Source organism: Acanthaster planci, linkage group LG01, assembly GCF_054643075.1.
Source record: "Acanthaster planci isolate LZ-2023a linkage group LG01, COTS_SCS, whole genome shotgun sequence".
Classification (NCBI taxonomy): Eukaryota; Metazoa; Echinodermata; class Asteroidea; order Valvatida; family Acanthasteridae; genus Acanthaster; species Acanthaster planci.
Window position 1 is genome coordinate 7,138,239 of NC_141777.1, and position 26,667 is coordinate 7,164,905.

The window sequence follows — 26,667 nt, forward strand, 5'->3', positions numbered from 1 at the left end:
GTAATACATTATTTAATGGCGAAAGATCAAATACAAACAAAAATATTTCCTTTAAACTTTTCTCAACATGTACACCGTACATGTACACTGGCAACACTAAAACTACAATATGGAAAAGTAGAAGCAAATATCATAAAAGTTACCCTGTCTTAACTTTTAATTGCTACATACATGTACCGGTACATACATTACAGTATAATGCTATAAACATTCGGCAAAATACATGTACATGTAAAAAGAAAATAAAATTAACCCAAAATGCAACAAAACAGAATGCCAAACATACGAACAAAAAAGCAAAAGCAATTCATAAGGAACCAAATGAAAAAGGTTAACTCATTGCACACAAAGGATAATACCTTTTCTGTTTTATTAACCTCTTCCTGTATTACAGCCAAGCCCTAGGCTCTAGACATGATAGATGCATGGACGTACCGGTATGCACATCAATGCATAAAAAGTCTGTGTACCTGCCGGTCCAGTGACATTAAATAAACAGTGTACATGTACTTGCAAAAACACGTACATGTACATGCAAAAACAGGAAACACTGATTTGGTTTGCTTTTCTGGAAGTGGAACCGCAGAGCCTTCTCAAATTCTTTTTTTGTTGTTTTTTGTTTATTTTCATCAGCAGTTTTCTAATTTTCAGAACATGTGAATGTTCATGTGGCAAACTCCAAGAACGTGCACTTATCATATCCATGGCAGAGGCCATGTACATGTACATGTACATCAACATTACACAGTGTGGCCTTTATTTGCAAGTAAAGCCGTGTTCCCATTGGACTTTTTCTTCCGTGGGCTCACGGAAACTTACCACAACCTTCTTTTGTGTCATTCTACCACTCATTCTCACGTGGACTTTTCTTAATTGTAACGGAATGTTTATTCGCTGTGTTGGCCTAATAGAACCAGCTGATAATACCGGTAAATTGCCTGCCCTGTACAAATCATAACAAAATCGGCAAAATCTGACAAAAACAAAGACAAAATCAGACGAATTCGGCCGTACAGAAAAAGCCCCGTACACAATGTGTGTATCCACATGTACATGTATAGCTTTATCAAGGCACGCTTCACTGTTGTGCAACATGCTGCTGTACTGTACATGTACGAGCGGAGCTGGAGACTGGGAACCATACAACCATTTTCGCATGCCTGCTACATGTATCTAAATTATCTCTGTGTAGGCAATGGTCTAGTTTGTATGTTTAGTGTGGTCGTGGTCAATGGAATTATTTACATTGGACTTTTTTGCGCCCCTGGTAACTTACCGAGGCTATGAGGAAATCTTCCACGAACCTTTTCGACCTGTTAATTTTAGCTTACCATGTGTTAATTTTGTAATTCAACAGAAAGGTCACATTAAAGCCATGTTCCCATTGGACTTTTTTTGGTTAAATTACCATGGCTGTGCGGTAGAATTACAAAATTAAATCCAATGGGAACACACGGTAGATTGACATTCCTGTTAAGTTACATGTACATGTACCTAACTAACTAACAGGCCGAAGGATGTCACGGAAGATTTCCATGCAGGCACGGTAAGTTAACAGGGACGCAAAAAAGTCCAATGGGGACACGGCTTAATCTGGTACTCTAACCCTCAATGGGCTAAATCTATTGATGTTAATATACATGTACATGTACAGTCCACGTAATTTTACACACACTCTACATGGTTGGCTCAGAGCAGGAATACTGGAAAGTACAGTACGTGTACCATGAATACATGTACATGTACCATAATGTTAAGGTTTTGAATTCTGTTACTCCCAACTACAAAGACATACAAAAAATGTAGTGGATGGGAAATACCAACACAATCCTATGCACACAAAAGACAGTGTAAAAACTCTGTTAAAAAGTCTGCTGGTCGACCCATTTTACTGGAACTATTCTGGTTGAACAGGAAGAGTGACCTTTGTCTCAAAGGTCACTCATGTACTATGTACATACATGCATACATGTACACTGTACATCTACTGTGCATCTACTGTGCTCACTCAGTTTCCATACCTTGACAGGCTGTATATGGTAGCTATTGGTACTTGTAGTATTATTTTTAGCCATTGAGAAGCAGTCTCAACCAAGCATGCAGGATGCACAAATGTTTGTGTTTAAACCAACTCAGTGGATCATGTACATGATGAGTACAGTAGGCCTACACACTTACCAGTATGTCAAGGCACTCTTTACCATACATGTACTTTGCATATTCATGAATCTGTTGAATTGTAAAAACGTTTGAAATGAACATGTACATATGTATACATGTATGTAGGTACACGTACGTATGATCTACCATACTAAGAAAACTTGTTTTAAAATTAAGTTCTTAGGGGTTTGTTAAAACAGCAGACATGGATAATGTGATACACTGAAACCTCTAATGGGAGTTTAAAGTTTAGATACAACTGATCCACACGGAAGTACAGTACGTGTACACATGTACCAGTAGGTCTACAAACTACACTACTTGAAAACCTATTGAACATGCTAGACTTTATACAAACAACAGTAACCACAGCTTTTGGTTTACAAAGCTGGCAACAAGGCAGTTCAGTCATGTCAGTTAAAATAATGGTATGCTCCTCATGAAAACATTTTCATGTACATGTACAATTGAACAGTACTTGGGAAATACATGTACTGGTACATTGTAGAACTGTATTACATGCATACATGTACAAGACTGTAATTATCACAATTCCCATTTCTGCCCTGTGGGAGTACCGGTTCAAGTATCATCAGGTACACGTATTCTCCTAAACAATTATTCTGTAAGGACAGCTTGATGGGGAGGGGGAGAGAAGGAGGGGAGTGGATCATCAAACAGGAACAATATGTCATAAGTCAGGGCCTGTCATGGACATGGGTACATGTACATGTAAAGAAACCAACATGCACATGTACATGTATGTATGCACCTGTACATGTACCATGCTCCACAATTTACTGATTGCCCTAGTCTTGCGTATTTATCATAAATCAGTCAGGATTCAGGTAATGTTTGATATTGCAGTTCACACAACGGTAACATACAGTATGGTACACTGAAGCCTGCTAAGCACTGTACATGTAGACTGAGACAACAGGGGTCATACTGCCTCAGTGCATGTTTGCACAAATGTTATTAATTATTCTATGACCATGGGTGCCATAGTCAAAAAGTGTTAAAAATATCTGGTCATTTTATTACAGAAATAAAATTACATACAAAACAAGCGTATGGTATGTCATTCTAGGCTGAGCATATTGATTATTCAAAATAGCAGAGGAGATAAGCTAAGTGCTCATTATTCATGCACTTTTTTCCTTAAAATTCTCATCACCTTGTGGTACTTGTGCCGGGATTACGAGAGTACATGTACATGTAAGTTCCAGCAATACTTTTCAATAGTTACTCAAACCTGGACTATAGGCCTAAATGTTGATGCGTGCTCACATACATGTTAATCCAGAGACAAGTTTTTATAATAAAAGACCAACATTGGTCAACAGGAGTCGTTTACATGTAGACATTCACATGCAGATATCCAATACTCAAACATCAATGGCACAAGTGAAAGTGTATAGGGAAAACCCCTCACACATGGATTGGGGAATGATACGCATACTGTACATGGACATGTACCACTACATGTATGTACATGTACCAGTATTTAATATTAAAAGACATTACATGTACATGTAAGCATTTCAAGTCATACATGTACATGTATGCCTACCCTCTATATAGCGGTATTACCATAGTGCACTGTGCTTTCAACCTTGGCTCTCCCTATGAAATACATGTGTCAGTGACCAAAGGAGCCTGCCCAATAGAATTCTGTCCAACTACGGAAGAGTGACTCTCTCATAAATTGCAGTTCTGCCAACACACTGCACATCATGGATATCATATCCAATGAAATTAAACCTACATGTATCCCCAAACCAGAAAGGTACATGTACTTATACCCAACAGTGAATACATATTGTGGCGAAATTATGGTAAGGCGTTAGGACGCCCTCTATTTATCTAATTTATGCTAATGTTGCCCGGGCCGCACAGCTATAAAAACCGCGTGCAGTGGCGGGAAAGTGGGTCTTGTCAGTTGCGTGTTTCAAGTCGGTCGCGTGTTCCACGTCAGTTCCGTGTTTCAGAAGTCAGTCCCGTACATGTTCCACGTCAGTCCAGAGTGAGTGTTCCAGTCAGTTCCCGGTGAGTTTCTCGTCAGTCCTGAGTCAGTTACCAGTCAATCTCGTCAGTACGAGTCAGTTTCCTGTTAGTTATTAGTTAGTCCGCGTCAGTACCCGTCAGAAGTCCCGTTCTACGTTGAAGATTTTTCCAGCCAATCACCCGATCTTTAAACCTTATTAGGCGACCCAACAAAGGCAATACCCGTCTCGTAATTATATGGATTTATTTTACAAGGTATGCAAACATAATCGGAGGTGATTATAAGTTGAGCCCCTGTTAAGGCGACGTTTTCGCCTGTCGAGGCAACCAGAGCTGAATAAACCAGGTCCTACTTATATGGTACATGACCAAGTCAGTGTGTTGATTTAGAAGGTCCATCCCCCGAGGTTGCCCCTTCCCCGTGCCTTTGCCCGATCCTGCAGTACCGAGGAAGTTACTAGAAGTCGTCTGCGACCGCCTGGCGGTAGACTGCCGCTCGTCGGGTGGGCTGAGGGCAAGCCCGGGCATCGTCAGACCCGACCGCCACAATATTGACAGCAAACATGGTTGTCTCAACAGTAAACAAATTGATCGAACATAAATCCCCTGTATTGGTATTAGCCCTAACCCTCCTCAATCCTCCACAATCCTTTGGCTGGTTTTGGAGGATTTTGGAGGATTGAGGGTGAATGGCAGAAGTGCATGGCTTATGAAGGATGCCATGCATGACGGTCGTGGGTTAAACCTTGTGTTGTTTTTGCTTAGTCCTGCATAAATTCAACCCGGTATAATTTTTTTTTAATCGACCGCACTGCTCAAGAATGCCATTCGTACTGACTGAACATAATGACAGGAATTGCTGGAGGATTTGGAAGGATTGAGGCAGTAGGCACACCTCCGAGTAACATTTTCAAGAAATTTTGGAGGATTCTGGAGGATTGAGGAGGGTCTAGCAAAACAGGCTTAGGGGTTAAGGTTAGTAGCTGACCCAATGTGTACTGAATTTTTAAATGCTTTTTTCATGAGGCAATTCGTGAGCAATGCTATTTCACAACACAGAAACTGTGTAACATCTCACCTATGGCAGGGATTTCACTATGATATTGCCTTACCTGAATCACCACTTGGTCCTGCAGTTGCTTTTTCCTCCACTGTTGCTCCAGATTTTGCTCCTTTGATCTTGGTCTTCGAGGGAGAACTCTGGGCCCCACTGCCATCTTTCTTGGGAGGCGGCGGTGCAGCTTGAGAATCAGTTGCCTTCTGGGCAACTATTGGTGCTTCTTTCTTCTGGAGCTTCTCCTCAACAGGCTTCGGTTTCTGGGAGGACTTCTGACTGGACTTCTGGTTAGGCTTAGGAGAGGTTTCCGTCTTGGCTGGAGGAGGGGCTGCTTTAGTGGATGCAGTGGCAGCTTTCTCAATGGGAGCTTCTTTCACCTGGGTCTCCTTGAGGGCCTTTTTGGATGGAGCTTCTTTGGATGATACTTCTTTGGTAGCCTCTTTTACCTTTGGCTGCTGTTGCTGCTTTTGCTTGGGCTGTTGCTGCTGCTGCTGCTGCTCCAGCTGTGGTTTGGTTTGCTTTGCCTGCTTAGGAGACTTGGTCTTGGGCTGAGGAGCAGGAGGTGGAGCGGCAGCCTGTTGTTGCTCAACTGCTGGTTTGATTTTCTCCTCAACCGGCGGTGATGGAGGTGATGGAGGAGATGGGGGTGGAGTAGACTGGTCGATGTCATTAGCCTTCTCTTTCTTCTTACGAGGGAAAGCTTGACGACGTTTCTGCCGCTGGTCTCGTTGTTGTTGCTGCTCTTTGTCCAGACGGGCTCTCTGCTCAGCTATGGCTTCCTCATATGTCTTCTCCTTCATGGTGAAGATAGAGATGATATAGACCAAGGCAGATAGGCCAATGAAACTGGCAAATACAACCAGAGCCAAGACCTGGGGCTCGTACAAATCAACAGCAATCATGGTTGATCTGGATTTGAACCTGTCATAATCAATAAAGATCAAAAAGCAAAAGATTAGCTTTCTCCATAGAGATGTACAGTTCATGTATTTCCCGTGCTACTAGGGTGGGGCACCTTGGAAAACAGATTTTCAAATTGAATAGATAATTTTCTGGGACTGAGCTCATTATTAGCTTTCAGGTGAAATATTGCTTGAAAAACATGGTACATGAAAAGTAATCAAATAATTACTTTTAATGTTTTAATTAGAAACACGTCACTCCAAATTGAAAAAGAAAGCAGAACGGTCACATGGGTGTTAGAGTGCATGTTTATGACAGTGGTTGATAACTAATAATCTCAACATAACACACTATGACGGAGTGAAAGCAACATATATACAGTGATGAAAAATAACCAGTCGTTGTGGGACTGCACGCGCAGTCCCTGAAGTCCTGCTGTGGCGCAACATCAAAGGATGGCAAAACAATTTGAAACTGACCATGGATTCAAACCTGAACCCTTGTTTCAGCTACATGTATGCTATCACTGGGCTATGGAAAGTGAATTTAATATTTAAATGGTATCTGTTCAGGGGAAGAGTTCTATGTACAGACACTAGTAATTATTCCCGAAAGTGACCTACTGGCCATCAGAAAGCAAAAACATGTCCAGAAAAGTTCAATTTAGGAGGGAAAAAACCAATACACATACACAGAAAACACTTTGAAATTTTCAGACCAGTCTCATATGATTTGTGCACAGGGTGCTGAGTGGCGTCCGTATGTGGAACTCTTTCCCAGTTCAGAGCCCCCATATAAAAAATATAATATACTATGGCTATAGTTATAACATTGATTGATGTCTACTTTTATTGCACCAATCTGTATGATTAGAAACAGGAATCAGATTCGATTTTATCTGTAATTAGGGGCTCTCGCGTCTCGGGCATCATTTTTAAAAAAAGAAAAGAAAAACATTTATAAAAAAAAATTTCATTGAAAAACTTAAGAAAAAAAATCCCAACTGAAGCAGGGCTCAACCCTGCAGTATTTAATGAGATAAGGCAGCACCTTGACGGCCAGGTTACAAAAGTGTAACAGGTCTAGGCCTATTAATAAAAAAAAGACGAGACAATATTCAGCAAAATGAACCGAGCTGAGGTGCACTCCCTAGAAGATCATGTCCCCACCTAATCATGTACTCTGTACATTATCATTATGTCATTGACCTACACGTTTTCCAAGTCACAGCCTACTGACCATGGGGTTGTGTTAATCCATGTGTACATGTACATACATGTACGCCGTCGTAGGCTAAAATGACTCCACCTCCATGATCAGATTATGTAGGCCTGCATGTACATGAAGACGGCAAGGACGCATCCACTCGATATGGTCAAGCAAATGCCTTTCGGGGTGCGTTACAAACTTCACGCATATGGTTTGGCTTAACTGAACGTTACATTAATAAAAAGTAAAAATAAGTTTTGAGCTGTGGGTTGTCTAACGTTAGGCCAGGCTAAGTATGCAATTGTTTTGGTCATTTGTACTTGAAACCCTTCAATCAATGACCACTTTTGCCCCATTCTGTAATTGAACCTAATTCTTTAAAAAAATAACATTTTTTAAAACTTCTAGCTCAGCTTACCTCTGCAATTAGAGACTGAGGTGATTTTGACGATCTTCCACAGACCGGATTACGGCGACCCAACGATGAAAAGAACTCATTCACTTACACGTACACGCCTACAGTCCTGTTAATACACATACAGTTAGCAAGAACCGCGTATTCTAATTGGTCACTTTGTGCCAACATGGCGCCTTATGCTCTTACTTTAAATCAACTTACAACTTTGTGCACTTAATGTACTTGAAAATAAAATCAATTCTGTATTTCTTTTAAAAGATACTATATCTTAAAATAACCAAAAATACTATTTTGTGGTGAAAATACCATGGAAGTAATATTTAAATCAATTTAAGATAAATTGTTTGTATATAAACACCCAAATTAGGGGAGTACAAATAGTGAACTGCACAGCCAAATGCCAACTTGGCATTTAATCTTGGCGTGCGTAATTTCTTATCTTCCGAGTTAAGTATTAGGCAGGCAGGATACCAGATCATCACACGTTATATCCTTATGTTGAAGTCTCTGAGCACAGAAAGCACCATACCATAGTAAAGCACGTCCTTTTCTCTTGTAAATGTACATCATGTACGTACGTACGGCCGGATGTGAAGGTATTACAATGTACGATACATGTACATGTAACGTTTCATGCTATTTAATGCAGTGGGCGACACGTGGAGGTTGTAAGTTGAGCTGTTCCTCCACTTGAAGATAAGGTCAAACCACAGAGCAAGGAAACAAAACGTGGGAGCACGGTGGACGACGGACCCCACAGTTCTGAGGCCCCTCTCAATCGAAATCCGTCGTTGAGCCTTAATTGACATTTGGACCTATCAATCAGTATTTACACGCACTGATGACCGTACATGCCGTATGCAAGGGTACTAGTATGTGACCCGCTCTGTCAATGTCTGCAAATGAGGCGCAAGTCATCGGAGCCCCTTTGAAGTTGTACTTAAATTTTAGCTTTTTGTTTTGATGTGTCGCTCCGTTTAGTGTGAAGAAAAGGGACGTTGTGTTGATGTTAAAAAAAATCTTGATGATTCCTATTGGTAGTATTGCTGAAACCATGGTGGAAAATATATTTTATTCCTCCATAACAGTATTAGTTTACAGGCCTTAGTGGCTCTGGTGATGTGATTCATTTTCACAGAGCGGGTCATATATGTAGAGCAAGGGGAACATTGTTTTCCTTTGACCATGAATAAAAGAGGGGGGTGAGTGCTTTTTCCTGCAAGCAGCTGTGTTGTGTAAAAAGCCCTGACATGCAGCCCTTACCCTCGTACAGGCTATAAAACTAGGTTACATGGACAAAATCCTTAATTCCCCCCCCCCAAAGTTCCCCTTTGTCACTAATGTGACATACACGTAGTGGGTGCATCATGTCCGGACAAGCCTGGGTGTGGGTGGGATTGGGATTGGAGTCACCTGGCAAGGTTTCCACTGGACGATAAAGGGGCCCCTGCTAATTTCAGGGGCCTTTTACATGGAAAGTACCTGTTAGGAACAGGTATGAGGATAGATTCATGACACCCAATAATTGTCACTGTCCAACTGGTACACCCCTTATTATGGAAAGGACTTGTATACACCTCTTAGTTGTTCCACTCCATTGTTAAACTTGTGTATCGGTCCAAGTGAACCTTTGTAAGTTGGCTGGCCTTCATATCTTACATCGACACTTTTTTGGAAAATTTTGAAGGAAATAGAAAATGTAAAATTCATACTTATTGGCTTGTAGAGGTACATCCTCAATGGTGGCAAAATGATTTTCAAAGTGGGGGGGCCAGTTGTAAGACCATCAGGTGTCATCCACAAATCAATAAGCCTTGCACAATTATGGCCCCTGCCAAAAGTGGGGGGGGGACTTTCCCCGGTTGAAAAGTGACGCGTTGCCCCACCCCTAACCTCCCTTCGACCGCCAGCGTACATCCAAAAAGTTAGGATTGCATAAGCCTGAAACTCAAAATATTCATCGATGGATTTTAATCACATTTACAGTAAAACCGGGAGCAATTTGTTAAATTGGTTTCATTCATGATATGGCTATAATGGCCAATTTTTAGGGCCCTAAAAAGAAGGCAGTTCTGATTTGTAATCATTACCTGAAATTGTGAGATATATTAAGAATCTCATGTTTATCTTTTTTCCAGAACAACCCATGTGGAGCCTAACTTCTTGATGAATGCTTGCTAATGATGTCACAAGATTCAGAGAAAAATGGAACCAAGCAGGTTGTCAGTTCTCTTGATCAGCTTGAAGCAATTAAAGTCATCTTACTTGATATTGAGGGAACAACCACACCCATAACCTTTGTTAAGGTAATGCAAAGAATGAAATGTATACATGCACAAATGTACATGTATATACAGCCATCCAGGTGCTAGGATATCCAGGATGTTGTGAAGTGTTCTGCCTAGTTAAGGACTGCTTGTACATGACCAGTAACTATCCAATTTGATAAGACTGTTAACTACTGCTGGTGAGTTTATGGTACAGGTAGTTCGCGATTTGATGAATAGTTGTTTTGGTCAGAAATCGGTCATTTCTTTTTAGTTTTTCAATGTACCTGTATGCAATAGAATTCTGGCAGGCTAGTTGTTTATCACTTCTCTGACTTTGTTTCCTGTCAGGATGTTCTGTTCCCCTATGTCAGAGAGAAAGTAGAGGAATACCTTGACAGCCATTGGGATGAGCAAGAATGTCAAGATGATATCAAGGAACTGAGGGACCAGGTAGTTTTTTCAGATAGGAAAAGCAACTGAACTTCTCAAACTTTCTCTTTCCTATTTCTTCAGGAAAAGTTCTGTCTATAATCATACAATTAGGAGCAATAACATCCCAGACCAGTCACTAATGTGATATTTGCTTTGTTATTGAGTAGTTTTAATCCTCGGAATACAATGTAACATTCAGGTGCAATATTAAGAGACACCCACAAGATCAAAATTTTGTTACAGTTTGAAATGTAATAAGTCACATAATGTCCAGTTGCATGCTGGTGTTCAGCAAAGGCTGTTTACTGTTATTATTTCTCTCCCAAAGGCTATTCTTGACAAGGATCTTGAAGGAGTTGTCACCATCCCTGAGGAGGTTGAAGATGGTACCTCTTCATCAACGTTAGTCAAGCAGGCAGTGGTCCAGAGCATTCATTGGTTGATGGCAGCCGACAGAAAGGTGACAGCCCTTAAACAGTTCCAAGGTCACATGTGGAGGTCTGGATACAAGGAAAAGAAACTTGTTGGAGAGTAAGTACATGCACCTTCAGTCTCTGTTACTGCCTGTGTCCAATGATTGATGCCTCTTTCATGGTCTCTGGCATTGTCAAAACATAGCCTTTGGCGGAAGACCATAGCTAAGCCTAATTCACCATGTGCAGATCTATTGAATCCTTTCATGAGCTCCATTGGTTTGTACCTATTTTCAGAGAAGGGTAATGCGGAAAAAATCTTTAATTGCCATCAGCAGCAGCAGTTTAAAAAAAAAAAGTTTAGCCACATTCCATTCCAGAAAAGGTTTGATAACGAATCATTCTCATATCTCACTTATAAAAGTATTATTTAAATCAATCTGTCTACTGCCCAAAAAGAAATTAAAAAAATTTAGAAAGCCTCTGCTTTGCCGTAGATCTGAAAAGTCAATTTTAAGTTTTTGTTTGTCAGAATTTACAGTGATGTGCTGCCTGCCATCAAACAATGGTTAAGAAAAAGCAAGAAGGTGTACATCTATTCATCAGGGAGTGTGGAGGCACAGAAATTACTCTTTGGCCACACCAAGTATGGCAGCCTCTTAGAGGTAGGTGAGGACCAGAGCAGGTGAGCACCATAATGGTTGATGCCATTATGGTGGTTACAGAGTACTGAAGCATGATGTGATTTAAACGAGGAAGTATAGTACAAATGAATGGAGTACACACTCGTATGTTGCTTCACAGGCTGATTCTCAGACTAATTCCTTTGTACACATAATTGCGCACGTGACTTATTTCAATAAGCTATGGCTTTATTCCTTTCTGATGTGAGAGGAGACTCGGTTTGCTTCTTTTTCTCACCACATTTATGCATTGAAGCGGATGTGGAGCCGAGATGCTTGCAGTTTCCAATTTGCTGAATCTTTTTGGAAATTGCTGTCTCAGGATCTGTTTTCCTCGTTATGAGTTGCATTCGTACAATTCTTGTTAATGAGCAGCCTTTAGTTTGCAGTTTTGCTCAGAAAAGACAATCAACCATGCTATATAAAAACCAACCACATGTGTGATCCTTTTTGATTTTTAAGCTATTTTCTGGACATTTTGATACCAAGACTGGATTGAAAGTGGAGAAAGAGAGTTACTTGAAAATAGCAGCTGAGATTGGATGCGATCCACATGAGATTCTGTTTCTCACTGATGTCACAAGAGGTATACAGTTGATTTTTTTTTAAACTATTGCAGTTTTATGATGTGGGTCGAGCACAAAAATATATTGACTCAGTGCAGAGTGATAGCAAAATGGTACCAGTGAATGTTTTACATGGAATCAGTAAACATTTAAACTTGTTTGAAAAACAGCATGACTTGAAAATTGAGCGTGTTCAGTATCGTTTTAATAGTATGCATACAGCTCAGCAATGTTGTTAATTGCATGGCACGTCCTCATAAACTCTTAACCTTCGTCTCTTGTCAAGTGACAAGCTTTTCAAGCAAAGTGACATCGATAGTCTTTAGTCTTTTTTCTCCTTTCACTGGTATTACCCAGGCTTGTGACTGACTCATCGTGGACTCAACCACAAAAGATGTGCACCTGTTACCAATTGACACTTTCACTCATAATGTGGACGAAATAGACTCTAAACATTTCTCCAAAAATGTGAAAAAATTGACCTATAGATGTGATCGAAAGTTAGATACACTTGAAATGTTTCGTTACATTTTTAAGACTGCACCCTTGTTAGGCAACCAGTCTTTTTTTTACATGTATAACTGATCAGCCAGCCCATCCACTTTATTTACGTGAACCTGAAACTAAAGTGTTAAACCACAGTAGATGTGCTCATTGATCAGCTATGGAAGGGGAATGGCTGCAGTTAATGTCTGACACAATCAAAGTGTATGTAAACTTTGTACCCAACTTATCTTTTCCCCAGCAGTGCATGGCACTGATGCTATCTAGTTGACTTCAAATTGGCTTTCTGTGTAATTTTCCATTGTTAGAGGCACTGCCGGCAAGTCAAGCAGGGTACAAGACCACCATTGTTGTACGCGAAGGAAACGCACCATTGACAGAAGATGAAACCAAATCATTCCATCAAATCAAATCATTTAGCGAACTACTGGACAATGAGTAGCCACCAACAAAAGTACAGAAGTGATGAGATGTGGATTATATTAGATAAGAACTGTGGAAAAAACTTGTACAAGGAGTTTTCCATTTGTGTCATTTCTGGAAAATAAAAGACGCATGTATGTATTAGGTATTTGATGGGATATTTAGACATACACATCCTGTTGCTAAAAGGGAACCATATCTGGTACTGGAATCCTGTATACGTGTATGTTTTAACCTTAAGATGGATGAATACGTGTACTTGTATATAATTGATAAAAGATGTATTTCCTTGAGTTTCTATATTTCCTGAGGTATCCCAATGTCCACGGAGCCATGGTTTTTCATGCCTTGTATTTGTAAAACATTTTGTCTCCTGTTTCTTCTGTGTACAAGGCAGTTTTACGTGGATGCAAGAACTGTGATACGCTGTTTCACAGAAATCAACACTCTACTTTATTGGATAGATCTTGCTTAAAGAGAAAAGATGCACCAACTTTAGAGTAAATGGTTCCATTTGTCAGGACTTACAGGATCAGCTTGCTGGTGAGTAGACTGAGAACTCTTCCGAAGTGGAGTGCATCGCAGTTAAGCGAATCATCTACTTGCAGTAGACTTACTTGCTTCTGATTGGTTCAATTCAACCCAAATGCCTTGTCTATGGTGTCCCAGTTTTCAGAGGTTTCATGTGAAGTCACGGGATTTTAATGACAGAGTGCAGACTAGTCTGCTACAGGCTGTATGAAATGTCAAGTGTATTATCTTCAGTTGTATTTACAACACACACACTTGGATTTCAGATCCAACAAACCTGTGTTGATATTGATATAGCCTGGGTTATGCCAGTCATGAAACATGAAGATATGATGCATTACTCTGTAGGTATAAAGCCTTGAAAGGTTTAAAAAGCAATGGAACATTTTCTCTGTGATTCATGATGATTCCAGTATAACTGCTGATCCTTTTCCTCATTGTGTTTTTTTATGTGTAATGCTGGGAATCGGGTTTGACTCGGACAATCAGGAAACTCCCAAAGCAGAGTCAGGTTTTTATTAGTAGATACAGACCCAATGGTTTATTGTACTACAATCCAAGTGATTCATACACAAATATGAGATAATAGTGACACCGCAAATAAACCAACTAGTTCTTGAAATTACTGACTCCATTCTGTATACAAAATTAGTAGTTTCTTCATTGTTTTGAACGAATCAACTGTGAGTGAAACAAAATCAAGCTCCTTCTCATCCTTGCGTATACATGATAGTAATCTTACTGCAGTGACCGTCACACCCAACACACACATCTGTACAAATGTCAACTTTTTAAAATACTATTACCAAATCTCTGTGTTCATAATCAGATGCGAAAAAAGCTTAACAATAAAATGCTAGAATTGGTTACAGAGCTGCCAGGGAGGTTTTTTTTTTTTTGTTTAATGTGACATATACACTGCTGCTATTTGGGAAGGAGAAAAGGCAGACGCTTGGAAAACCACTACCAAATTAAGAAAGTGAACACGTTTTGCTTAAAAATGAAACTTTGATAGAACAGCTCTGAAAACATGACAATGGAGTCAATGTGAATTTTGGCCGCACTCGGTTACTCAATCGTCAAATATGGAGTGAACAACTATTCTATTGTATGCAATTGTTAAATACTCAACAAATCTGAAGTGAGGCAGTGCAGTGTCATTACTTCAAAGCAAATCAAAGGATACAAACAGGGTATCAATCACTGGACTAGTTACAATATTTCACTTGTGGTGCCTAGGCAATTAGTCATGGAAATGGATGTGAAAACATAAAAATCCAGGGACACTACTCGAGAGATGGACACATCGTAAACAGAGCAAGTACAATGTTCCATCATCATAAGGAGCAAGGTGAATTTGTTTTTTTAAATGCTGACATGATATTCCCAAAACCCTAAGTACTTTTATGCAATCCAAATTCCAAACTTGTTTGAAATGTCCCTCTTCTGCTTAAAATGCTACAACCAAGCACCCAGAGCTGAATGATGTCTGCCTCTGTGTGAATCAGCCTCAACAATTTGTGGAAAGTCTTTCCTTGACCTGGCCAATCAGTTCAGACTTCAGAGAAGACAATGTCAACGCAACTAATGTGGGGGAGGTAGGTGTTAGCGATCAGCTAAAATCCTGAACGGTTTACCATTTGGCAACCAATAAGAAGTGAAGCAAACAACTTGAGAATCTTGTGAGGTTGACAAATTGCAAAAAAAAAAATAGGGGCTATGTTTAAAAATGGGTCAAAGGACAACGAAAATAATGGTGCTTTTAATTACACTGGGGTTATCAAGGTGAATTTTAACTTAGAAGTGCCTGGATTAACTGGATGCCGGGGGGAATAACAAACAGATACTAAGTGTGTGTTGCTCAATGCCACGCTGTAAAATAAAGGATATACTCGGGCACAAAACAGTTAAAGTAAAGAAAAAAAAAAAAAAATTAGATTATCATCCAAAAACACGAGCTGAAGGTATTCATCACAATACTGAGAATTTGAACCTCATGAAGTGAAACATGGCGTCAATTCTAGCTTTGTAAAGTCAGAATCAATCTTAATCCCTCGGGAGTTTTACACCTTAACCCCGCTCAAACGATATGCTGTAAACGAAAAGTGCATTTACGTATACAGAATTAAAATATTAGTCTTCCCATGTAAATTGACAGGACAGCCCTGAATCCAGTTGGACTTTTGCAGGATTTTGGCTGCTTTAGGAAAAACAGAAAGTTCTTTCAAACTAGCTGTTGCTTGCAACACACAGTAATCACACCAAGATACAGATAATCCAGATATCTCATGAGTTCTCTTAGTAAGTTATGCTCACAAACACCAAGGCCTTTGGGTTGGTTTCAGTTCAAATGGAACCCTTTTTCATGAGTAGCCCCAAGAAGTCGCTCCCTCAAGATTTCCTCGCTAGAGTATTCTGGCAGTTTGAGGTAATGAACACAGGTGTTGACTGAGGGATAGGTGCTGTCGTTGGCATCCACCTTACGTACAATAGTTAGACGAGGATGGAGGTTAGCCAAACCACCAGGAGGCAAAGAGGAACAGCCAGTGGTGAACTGTAAGAAAGCTTTCCGTTCATCAGGTGTCAAAGAGGCCATCACGTTGACAAAACGCTGGAATCCAGGACTGTTGAATGAAGGAGTATTGTGTAGGAAAATGAGTTACCGGTAGTCTGATAGCCAAGTCTCATGCAAAAATAAGGAGTCAGATTTTTTGTAATGATTTGCACATTTTTTAAGACAGATGATGGGACTATTTTGGTACTGTTTAGCATCAATACTTTTCATATCACCAATCTCCAAGTTTACCATGTTTTTCACACAACCCTGGGAGACAGGGATAAGATAACACTTCAAACGAACATCTGAGAATTAGGAAAGCTAAACTTTTCTCCATTGTAAGCAATTCAGTTGATTTTGGTCACTATCGCTAATACTGTAAAAACTGTTTGCCTGGAAAACCCTCTGGTGCAGGGAAACTGCACAAAGGAATCCCCTCCACTCCTGCCCTTTCAGTTTTAAGCAATTATTGTTTTGGGATTCTTCTCCAAGAGCTTGGAATTCTGAGCTCCTAGGACTATGACGTTACCTTTCTCTGGTATATCCCAGCTTGGGTTCGGTATAGTTCAAGATGTCATCCCTGGTCCACACTGGTGCTTGGTCACCACACATCATGGTTTGTAGCTCTGATGGACTGAAGCTATGTAACTTCTCCATAGGGAAAACCTCATCAAAACCCTCTGTCAGGAAACAGAAGAAATTAGATTGAGATTAAGTCACTCTTACAACACAAGTTTCACTGCTGCAGTTCCAAACACTGATTGATTGAACACTGGTAAAGTAGCCACAAAGTTCATGTTGTTACTTTGATATCTGGAAAGTCCACACTGTTTACCATCTACAGATCAAATGCCCCTCAGACATACAACCCTCTAACAATACCAGTTAAATACACTTGAGTCCGATTTAACCAACCCCAGACTTGTTTAGTGCCAATTTCAAAAGTATCTTTCTTAATGCGTCATTCCATGAAGTTCGGGCACAGTTTGTGACGGCATCCCTTGTTACATCAGTAACATTTATTACCCATTATTTTCACATTAAAACAGATTAGGTCATTATTATTTGGCAAAGATGAAGCACACCACTACAAGAACCTAGCAAGATTTAGAACAATGTCAATTTAGAATCCATATGCAGGGAAATAAAGATGTTTATTTTCACGGATGTAACAAGGGACACCGTCACAAACTGTGCCCGAACTTTGTGGAATGACCCAAATGGCCTTGACAGCTTGATGAATCATCCATGGGTTGGTGGCGTGAGAAGGGATAGGACTGGCACAGTAACTAAGCAGAATCTCACACCTTACCTTTGAATGCCTCAATCTGACGTCTTATACCAGTATGCAGACAGAAGTCATTTACTAACTCAATGTACTCCTCTGCATTATCTAGTGTCAGAAGTTCTTCACTACCTCCAGGCTTGAGATCATAGGCTGAATAACCATACACACTAGAAGATGGACTAAACTGGAACGTCAGTCTGAAACGTGACAAAGACAGAAAAGGACCTAGATTAAGTAAATATTTCCAATATAAATGGATAAAGAACTCAAGTTGAACCTTTAAAAGGGGGTTTCCTGCCAATTTAATTTCCAAGTTTAAAAGGGGGTTTCATGCCAATTTCATTTCCCAGTTTAACAGGGGGTTTCATGCCAATTTGTTCCATCTTTCAATCAGGGTAAATCTGTGTCGATAGACACTGATGTTGTAAAGGCTGCTCCACATCTAGTATGACAGCTTTGTCACTACAAAGCATTGTTGTATTCAACTTTTTAATACTGTCCGTCACATTTGCACTAACAAAGACCTGGGCTTAGCTTTCATTTGAGATGATGGCTACACACTGATTGGTCTTTTGGTTATGGTTCTTGACGGCAAAGCATTTCTTTAACATCATTACTAGATGGTCTTATTCCATGTGCAGTGTATCTAGACAGATGGTTCAGTGGTTTCCGATATTTTTTTGACTTCTGCTCACCCCAAGTCCTCAAGTCTTACTGGAGGTCCCAGCTTAGACTCCTCCTCCAAAGTTAGCATCTGAATCTCATTATTCCTCTCTTCCTCACTCTTGGACTTGTCCTTCAAAATCTGTCGCTTCCGGTCAACCAAGACCTTCAGCTGGCGGAGGAAGTGAGCACGATGAGGGGCCACTATCTCCAAATCCTCTAAAATAAGCAATCCAGCAAACCAGGCTGGGGTACGGGGTTTCGGTGGGTCACCCATGATAAGCTCTGCCTTGGATTCACATTCATCAATGGACAGCTCCGAGATCAGATCATGGATGTCATCTAAGGAAGCCTCAGACTGGGTATCATTGGACATCTCCGAGTCTCGGATTGAAGACTCTGGAGTGACGGACGACCTAACGCTGCTACCAGCCTCTCCCATACACATGAGCTTGAGGAAAGGGCGAGAGAAAGGGAAATCTACAATACGGTTGTCTTGCAGGCACTTGGCGAGGAAGATACCTAGGAAACGGAAGAGCTGGATGACACGATCAATGTCTTCACTATCCTGGACTAATGGAGCTGGGAAGAGACCACAGGTACGCTGGATGTAGAAACCTCTTGGCTTGACACCCTCACCAATGTCAACCTGTTCAGATACAATTGATAAATAGTTGCTCTCAGAATACTCAACATCCAAATAATGGAGCAAATACAAATCTGTACAGTATAAAAAATTGCAGTGCAAGAATTGATGTTGTACAATCCCCCTAAATATTGACTTTGTTGAACTGACCTCTCTAGACATGTCATCTGGGAATTCATCGTCACATAGCCACATGCCTAGACTCTTACGCTGTAACTCAGCAGCTATGAGAGCATAGAATTCCAAGGTGGGTCCTAAACCTGTTCCTTCCTCACCCATAAACTCAACCTGCAGATGACCCAAACATAGTGAAGTAAATAGACAGGTTACATTTTAAATCAATTCTCATACTGGAGAACAAGAAATTAATAAAAGACCCTGCATAAAAGAACAGATTAAATCTCTGTCCATTCAGGTAAAGACATTCCAAGGACACAGTTTAATTCTAAAACTAGGAAACTTTTTCACCCAATTTGGGATAGTACCCTATATTTGCTAACTGAAACATTATCTAATTAATGAACAGGTGTACTGGAGTGTTCCAGTAGACCGTGACTATTCAAATCACAAGAAGAGTGCAGGATTTTCACATCTAAGGGACATATTTAACCCCCGGAACCAAGGTAAAGCTGATAAGTTGTACGGGTGACTGTTGAAGTATGGCATGTCAGCACTGTGCTTGTCTGAAACTAAAGCTTCCAGTCAACCAACTGACTGACTGACTGGCTGACCCCTACTACCACCAACCTCTAAGATAGACTTCCTCCGACTATGTAATCTCATGACATTGATGGCCCATTCCAACAGCTGCTTCTCATTGCGTGGTACCTTGACTCTCTCATGCTTCAACCTGCCTACTCTGAACTCATGCTGGTCATCCCTGCGAGTACTTGGAGTACGTACTCGCTCAGTATTGGCGTCACGCTTCTCTTGGAGCCAAGCAATTGCTCTGTGAAGGAAAATGATGGATGGTAGCTTGAGATAAGATTGCCCAAGACAAATCCAGGAACATGATAACTACATATCAGGAAAGTATCTCTTGCTGGTGTAAGCACTATACATTTACGTTCAACTGCATTATATTTCCCCGAAATGAATTTTTGGATCAATAAGCTTGCACATTGCTCCAAGTATTACTGGGTCCAAAGTTCTAAACAAGCAGAAAGGTGTCATTCTGTTACAGAGCTCATTAGAATGAGTAAATCATAAATGAAACAAATACTTGACGAATGAAAAGCAGATTTCAAAAGTTATGATGCTACCAACATTTTGGCATTGGTTTTTAAAACCTTCATTCTTGTTACAAAGAGCACTGGAATGACACTTTCCCACATTCAGGTCCAGGTACCTTTCAATCACACTGCAGCCTTTACCTCTGGACTTGACAATAAAACCTCTTCTTACCTGGAGACACCAAACGCTGTACAAGAGAAGAATAGGTGTCTGGTCTCAAATGGGAAGAGCATGGGGCATTTCTTGGTGAGTTTACCACACCAGTTGGGTAAGGACAAACTAGCTAGCACCAGAGGGTCCTGTAACAAATCAATCAAATGGAAACATTTCATCAAAGACCCTCATCTGTCCGTCTCTGTAGAAATCAAATATTCTCATGTATCTCTTGTCCTCCTCTGACAAACGAGACTTACTTTGTTTCATTAAAAAGATATGCAGTTCATTAAACTAGAACACAATTCAAGTTTGTTTAATCTGTGTTTTATTCTCTTCCTGCCAAAGCTTACCTGAACCTGTTGAACCAATTTATTAGTTATCTTCTTACTGCAAAACTCATCAAGTGGGACATTGTAATAGTGGAAGTCACCCCCTACAATAAGGGAAAAAAAGGTTAAAAAGATCAGAACAATGTTTCATACATCATCAAAATTGTTCAAACAATATTTTGGTAAGAGGTGTTTAAACTACAGATTATCTCTACATTGTTTAATAGAACTAAGACAACTGTGATCAAGGTTATTGATTTTTGTTTCAAAAATTCTTTCCCACATGGCATAATGGACTAGACACCGACGTAGAAACAAACGGATTCACCAAGACTGTATTTACCTCGAAGGCTGGTACTGCTGGCAGCACTAGCTACTGCATGAAGTATCCTAAGTAACTGTAACACGTCATTGACAGAGGCAGCTGAAGGATCCATGGGATTAGTTGAAGGTCCACCACAATCGGTATCACGTAGAAGATGATTAGAACCATGTCTACTGCGTTGATGAGCTGGCTTAGCCAGGCCTAGGTGAACAAATTCCTGGGGAAGACAAAACGAAGAGATGAATGACAGATTCATTGGTTGATTGGTATTGATTGATTGGTATAGAACAACGTTCCGGATCTCTGATACACTCTGACCTGGGGCCAGATTCAGTCAAATATAAATTCTACTTTAGTTTCCTGTTTGTTTCAGATTTGTCTGTCTATTTTGGCAAACATGGCATGCCTTACACAAGCTTTTGCTTTTTTTAATTAATCTGCTGATACGTTATTCTTTTATATGTCATTTTTTAACCCTCCTTTAGTTTTACAGCACAAATGTGCACAAGTGCCCAAGGTCACTCTCTTGCATGTTGGTGCAGTGCACAACACAACACAGCTGTGCTTCTTTGGGGTGTTTACCAAGTGACCCAAAGAGTGACTTCAGCATAGGAGGGTTAAGCTTGCCCATTAAGTGGAAATAAATGGTACTAAATATAATACATCATAGGCAGGCTTCAACCTCAAGCTTCAGAGGGTCAAGGCCACTTTGGCCTTGAATGCTCCCAAAAACCAAAGGGCACCAAGGCCAATTGAAAGGGCACAAGGACATTTTGAAACTTTTACTTGTTGGTGACTTTGACAGACTTTCCTTCAAATTCAACACGATATTTAACTTTTAACCTGCAATTTTCATTGTTTCTGTTCACATGCTAAACAGTCTGCTTGAATTGTAAAAATAAAAATAGATAATACTGTACTAAGTTTTAATTTACCATTTGGTGTTGTGTCTTATTACTTTTCATAATGCCAAAAAGGCAACACTGTATTTCGAAAATCAATGTAATTACTCACAAACAATGCAATTCAAACAAGTCAGTCACAGAGTCAAAATACCAGTACAATAGCCAGGAAAAAAATAGACTGGGTCATACTAACGTCCACAATCCCCCCTAGATAGTGACTCGGTCTCAACATGTGCAATGTACAGAATCCAATCGGTGCAGAATGTGTAATTCTGTGCTGCGACCTGTAACCAGTCTATGTAAAAAAGTAGTCTGGTGCCACGTTTTTAGAGTCACACAAGTCAACTACGTTGGTTTGGTTGCCATACCATGTTGTCCGCAGGGCGATGCAAAACTAGTCCGAGAAAAAAAAAAAGTACTCGGCGCGGCTGGCCAGCCGCTGACAGAAATGCTAGCGCTAAACGGTCACTTGAAAGTTGAATACAACTTTAAATACATGTAGGCCTACTGATCACTGAAGAGGGGCACGTCGGCCAAGTGGCTGAAAGGTACGCGCTATTTTTATTTATTTTTTTTATATTTATTTTTATTTTAGGCATCACGGCAATTCACTGGGGCAGTGGCCGCTGTAAAGATCAAAGCCTGATCATTGGTACTATTTGCTGTACATATTCTATGCCTTGCCTTGTACGCTGCTATGAGCTGGGAACAGTTTCTTGTCTTGCGTATATTCTTAGCTGCTCCTGTCATCTTCCATCGTCTCAGGAAGTGGGCATCGCCGTTATGCTGAAGGTAGGAAATCAACTCTGTCTTGGGGAGTTGATCGGAGCCTAGATGTCGCTCCACAAATGGGATGGACCATCGACCCTACAAAAGGGTAAATCAATTTGCCACAAGTTGTGAGTAATGAAACATGAATCACCTATCAGTGAGTCAATCTGATGACTCAACTCAGCTTTGGTAATGTCAATCTTGGATGCTCATTATTGATACGATCAGAATACAAAGCAATGGATGCACAGGGTACACCTGTTCACAGGGGTTAACCACTTCCTGCCGGGGAGCCCAGTACTGGAGACCTTAGCTGTAAGCGCATGGCCGGGGTGCCCAAAATCGGAACTTTCTTTATAAAAAAATTAAAGTCAGAAAAAGTTTACTTGCTGTCAGTCAGCTGTCAAGCTTCATATGCTGTCTGCAGAGTGCAGGCCATATTTAGCGGAGGTAATCCGTCATTGTTTTGAAACAGTACCATTGTTTGCCACTGCCAGCCCCCGTGGATTATCAACGGGGACAAAAGCACTCCAGCGAAGAGCGATAAAATACCGCTGGGCACTCGTGGAATCTGGCCGCATTAGTACACACAACACTGCCGTCTGGCAGCACGTGATGAATGCCGCTAACTCCACCCGGCAGGCAGTAGTTAACATTACATGTTAATGTCATGACAACAGGTGTCATTCTTCTGCAAGCACAACATTATTGTGTCACTCTTACAAATATACACCTCATTGTAAAACAATGACCTCAAGATGGCCAATGAGAGTGTAAGGGTAAGCTTGAGCAGGGTCAGGTGAACGGAAATGATCAAATTCCCCAGCAGGTATTTCTCTGAAGACTTTTTGTAGGAAGAGAGAATTTACCTCTTTGTTTTGAGTAAGTGACATGGATGCATCCTCTGGTCTCAGCTCTCTGTAAATAACTCTGTTTGAAAAAATACATAATACGCGTTAAGTTCCATAACTTACTCTTTACATGTCAAAATTACTTCAAGGAAAATCAAACAGCAGACAGATAAAACACTTATATGTGGGTGTTTTAAACAAGTGACCTTTGAAGATTCTTTTACAATCACAGCAGTGCACATCTCCTACAAACTTTTTTCATCCTTAGAAAATGCAAGTACAGTGTTGGTATATTAATGAAAAACCTAAATCTTATCAAAAATAGAAAAACCTTGTGTTTACAAATCAAAACAATAAACAGAAAACTGCACTTGTTGCAGAGAATTAAACATAATTTGGATTTATGAAACCTTGTAGTTTGATTTCCAATCTGAATGAGATTTTGATATCTCGGTATCCAGACTACAGAAAAGCAAAACGCATGACCACTCACGTGTAGGTGGGTTCCCATATACGCCTGAGTTTGTCCTGTTTAGTACCAGCTGGTGTATGTTGGTATAACGTCTGGATGTACTTGAAGACTGTAGAGCAGGGGTCTTCACAAAAAACCTCTGTCTCAGGGATCTACAACAATGGAAAGATATATAAAAGTCTAATATGTTCAGGAATGTTTTTTGTCACCAATCAACTAGAGTGTGATTTAATACAAAAACTCAATTTTATTATTACCATCTCCACTTTCACTATTGAGATCCAACAGTGGTCAAACTGGAAACATGTTGAATTCAAACTAACAGACAGATAAAATACAAGATATTACGTCTTCTACATTTGATATTTTCCCCCCGTTTTCATTAACTGAACATTTCTCCCTATGATACAGGAACAGCCTTGGTTGACTGTTCTGCAGCAGCTGGTATGGAAGTTGGTGCTCTGGTTTTTTGTTTTCAGGCAAACTTTAGAGGACGGGGGAAAAACCCCCAAAAATCATTTCTACGGTCTCAACTAAAACAAATGAGGGTCTTCACATCTGAGGGAAGAATACCAAATATCCCATCCCCCCAAAATACCACTTATCCCCTTACCTGCCAAGACCAATGCTCACAAAATTTAATCAGGAACTTTGTCATCAGTTGGACAGTAGAACAAACAAAAAAATTTTTTTTCCATATATATATATATTGGTAAATTGTTGGTCGGCTTAGCCAAGAGTTCTTAAAATAATAATTTTTGGTTTTTTTTCCCAGTTCTGAATCCAGAAAGTTGGCAGATCTGAGTACTCTTGCCTAATAAAGCAAACAAATGAAGAGACAGGTAGCATACCCCAGGCAATCCTGGTCCCCTGATAAATAGAGCTAGATGAGGGCAAGGGGTGGAATCTCCGTCATCTCGGAAGGAGGTGTCAGGAGAACCTATTAGATGATAATAAAGAAACATGAATTCAAGAATGTGCTGTACCTGATAAAGGTAACATTAACATTGAAGATAACACAGTCCTTTTATGCATTTCACTGAAGTAAAGAGATGTTTAGTATTACAGCAAGGGCTAGAGCTGCTGGGAATTGCTAACATTTTTTCAGTTGTCAATAGAAGAGGAAATCGATCATTGTTTTGAAAGATTATACCACTGATTGTGGTATTCAGCGCGAGCGGATTACCACCGGGGACAAAAGTGCTCTAGCGCTCCAGTGATGAGCGATACAGTACTGCTGCATGCTAATCTGGCCCCTATTGAAAAGATGCCAACCACTCACTGTGCCACTTTTGCGAACGAAAGAAACTTATGTAACACCGCACAATCGGGGCTCTCTTTACAAGGCAGCAGGCCTGGCTGAAATACTCGGGCATCAATAGGTGTTGTCTATTAGATTAGAGTAGCCACCAGACAGTCATTCGTGTGGGTGTAAACATCCAGTAAATGAAGTTATGATTTTTTAAAGAATTTTGAATACAGAAAATCTTGAAAATCTCCTGGTTTTACGTCATGCAACTTCAAATTCCACCCAGCAGCAAGTGCTTAAGGGTGAATTTGCTGCATAAATACCTACCGCTGCCATGACTTTGCTTTTGTGTAGAGTAGAAAGTAACATTCACGATGCATCAAGTTTTGCATCTTTTACTTCAACCATTTCCATGGAAGCCATACAAAGTTTATAAAGAATAAGTTCTAAAATCCTGTCTCCAAATATATAAGACTTTTACCTGGAGGTGGAATCTCAAGGTCTGTGGTCTGTTGGACATTGGTTCTACCTGGGCGTGGATCAAAAGCTGGGACCAAGGCTGAGAACTGTCTCTTAAGGACATGTTCATCATCCCAGGTACGCCTTCGATTGCCTCTTGGATCATAATCCTCCTCCTCCTAAACAAGAGAAAAAAAAAGACCATTTATTTGGTGAAATCCATGGGGACAGAATTTGAGCTTGATCAATTAAAAAACAATATACGACATGGATGTTAAGATGAGTTGGGTGAAACAAGCCCAAATTGACTCCACTCAATGAACATACAGTATTATTTCATAAACAGGGACGCTATCAAGGCAAAAGTTACTTTGTTAATTGAAAGTAAGTTTTTGCATGATATTTTTTAGCAATATTTGAAAGTCTCCCTGAACAATATCAATAATGAAATTAATTTCTTTTCATGATATATTATCAAAATATCTAATGATATAAGGCAGGATATCCTAATTCATAAATCCACTTTTGAAACAGCAAGAGTTTAATTCAAAATATTCAACACAGTTTTGGCAGAGTGGGCCATCAATAATTTCACTTACAAAACAGAATATCAAGGCAGGTCAATGGAAAGCTTGCAATATTTTGGTATTTTTTTGGGGGGGGGAGGGCTGGGATTAGTGACTGGAGGACGTCAACCTACCGTGCAATCCTCATAATCATCTCCTTCACTATCATCCTCGTTTTCATCGTCCAATTCCTCAGGCTCAGGACAGAATTCATCATCCTCCAGCTCAGCCAACAAAGAACTGGCTCGGCAATTCTCCAAGAACTCGTTATCACTCTCACTGGAGTTGGAGGTCATGCTAGAAGCAAGGACTGAGCTGAATGTAGAAGCTACCGTGGCTGCTGTAGCACTGCTAGTAGTGTTAGCCAAGGAGGTGGTGGCTGGTAGATTAGGAGCACTCTGAGCACTGCTGAGGAAGTTGCCTGAGGGTCAAGTAACAATTTACAAGTAGGGACCGGTGAGGCACCAAAAATCTTCAGTTTGTCCTCTCATCCAAAAATAAATGTCTCCAAAGTCCAAGATCTTTACATTTTATCACTCAATCTTTTCTGTCAACTTCATCTTTCAATCTTAGCTAAAAGACAGTCCATCTGTCTGTTGGTACCCTGTTTTTCTTTGACTT

At 40.3% G+C, this 26,667-nt stretch overlaps 3 protein-coding genes across 18 annotated transcripts in view; 1 reads left to right on the forward strand and 2 right to left on the reverse strand.

Annotated features, from left to right (window-relative positions):
• The window catches only part of rrbp1 (ribosome binding protein 1), a 38,960-nt gene extending 31,094 nt beyond the window's left edge, over positions 1 to 7,866 (reverse strand). For all 6 annotated transcript variants that reach the window (XM_022249574.2, XM_022249557.2, XM_022249583.2 and 3 more), the window contains exons 1-2: positions 7,755 to 7,866; positions 5,280 to 6,145 (exon numbers count right to left, since the gene is read on the reverse strand). In XM_022249574.2, coding sequence (XP_022105266.2) covers positions 5,280 to 6,126 — 847 coding nt within the window. In that variant the 5' untranslated portion in view covers positions 6,127 to 6,145; positions 7,755 to 7,866. The remainder of the gene's footprint in view (positions 1 to 5,279; positions 6,146 to 7,754) is intronic.
• Positions 7,867 to 8,200: 334 nt separating this feature from the next.
• On the forward strand, positions 8,201 to 14,205 carry enoph1 (enolase-phosphatase 1). Of its 11 annotated transcripts, none has more exons than XM_022249619.2 (7): positions 8,201 to 8,350; positions 9,893 to 10,060; positions 10,373 to 10,474; positions 10,785 to 10,987; positions 11,402 to 11,534; positions 12,015 to 12,138; positions 12,931 to 14,205. In XM_022249619.2, exons 2-7 carry the CDS (start codon positions 9,935 to 9,937, stop codon positions 13,062 to 13,064), a joined length of 822 nt encoding a protein of 273 aa, XP_022105311.2. In that variant the 5' UTR covers positions 8,201 to 8,350; positions 9,893 to 9,934; the 3' UTR covers positions 13,065 to 14,205. The 11 variants fall into 11 exon arrangements, with proteins under 11 accessions (XP_022105311.2, XP_022105360.2, XP_022105352.2 ...); XM_022249668.2 differs by having other exon boundaries at positions 8,268 to 8,422; positions 12,476 to 14,205; XM_022249660.2 differs by having other exon boundaries at positions 8,268 to 8,422; positions 13,439 to 14,205.
• The window catches only part of LOC110987091 (E3 ubiquitin-protein ligase HECTD1-like), a 51,701-nt gene continuing 39,122 nt past the window's right edge, over positions 14,089 to 26,667 (reverse strand). The window contains exons 30-44 of the mRNA XM_087146658.1: positions 26,181 to 26,467; positions 25,503 to 25,659; positions 24,624 to 24,712; positions 23,794 to 23,924; positions 23,319 to 23,379; positions 22,363 to 22,545; positions 20,792 to 20,990; positions 20,470 to 20,552; positions 20,135 to 20,262; positions 19,478 to 19,679; positions 18,881 to 19,018; positions 18,117 to 18,733; positions 17,446 to 17,618; positions 16,663 to 16,813; positions 14,089 to 16,200 (exon numbers count right to left, since the gene is read on the reverse strand). Of these exons, the coding sequence (XP_087002784.1) occupies positions 15,918 to 16,200; positions 16,663 to 16,813; positions 17,446 to 17,618; positions 18,117 to 18,733; positions 18,881 to 19,018; positions 19,478 to 19,679; positions 20,135 to 20,262; positions 20,470 to 20,552; positions 20,792 to 20,990; positions 22,363 to 22,545; positions 23,319 to 23,379; positions 23,794 to 23,924; positions 24,624 to 24,712; positions 25,503 to 25,659; positions 26,181 to 26,467 (2,882 nt within the window). The 3' untranslated portion in view covers positions 14,089 to 15,917. The remainder of the gene's footprint in view (positions 16,201 to 16,662; positions 16,814 to 17,445; positions 17,619 to 18,116; positions 18,734 to 18,880; positions 19,019 to 19,477; positions 19,680 to 20,134; positions 20,263 to 20,469; positions 20,553 to 20,791; positions 20,991 to 22,362; positions 22,546 to 23,318; positions 23,380 to 23,793; positions 23,925 to 24,623; positions 24,713 to 25,502; positions 25,660 to 26,180; positions 26,468 to 26,667) is intronic.

What these genes read in the sequence shown, in the direction of transcription:
- enoph1 (XM_022249619.2), top strand. Translation starts at nt 9,935, where the DNA reads ATGATGTCACAAGATTCAGAGAAAAATGGAACCAAGCAGGTTGTCAGT. An exon ending in CACCCATAACCTTTGTTAAG is followed by an intron (nt 10,061 to 10,372) that starts GTAATGCAAAGA and finishes GTTTCCTGTCAG; the next exon opens with GATGTTCTGTTCCCCTATGT. An exon ending in AGTATGGCAGCCTCTTAGAG is followed by an intron (nt 11,535 to 12,014) that starts GTAGGTGAGGAC and finishes TTGATTTTTAAG; the next exon opens with CTATTTTCTGGACATTTTGA.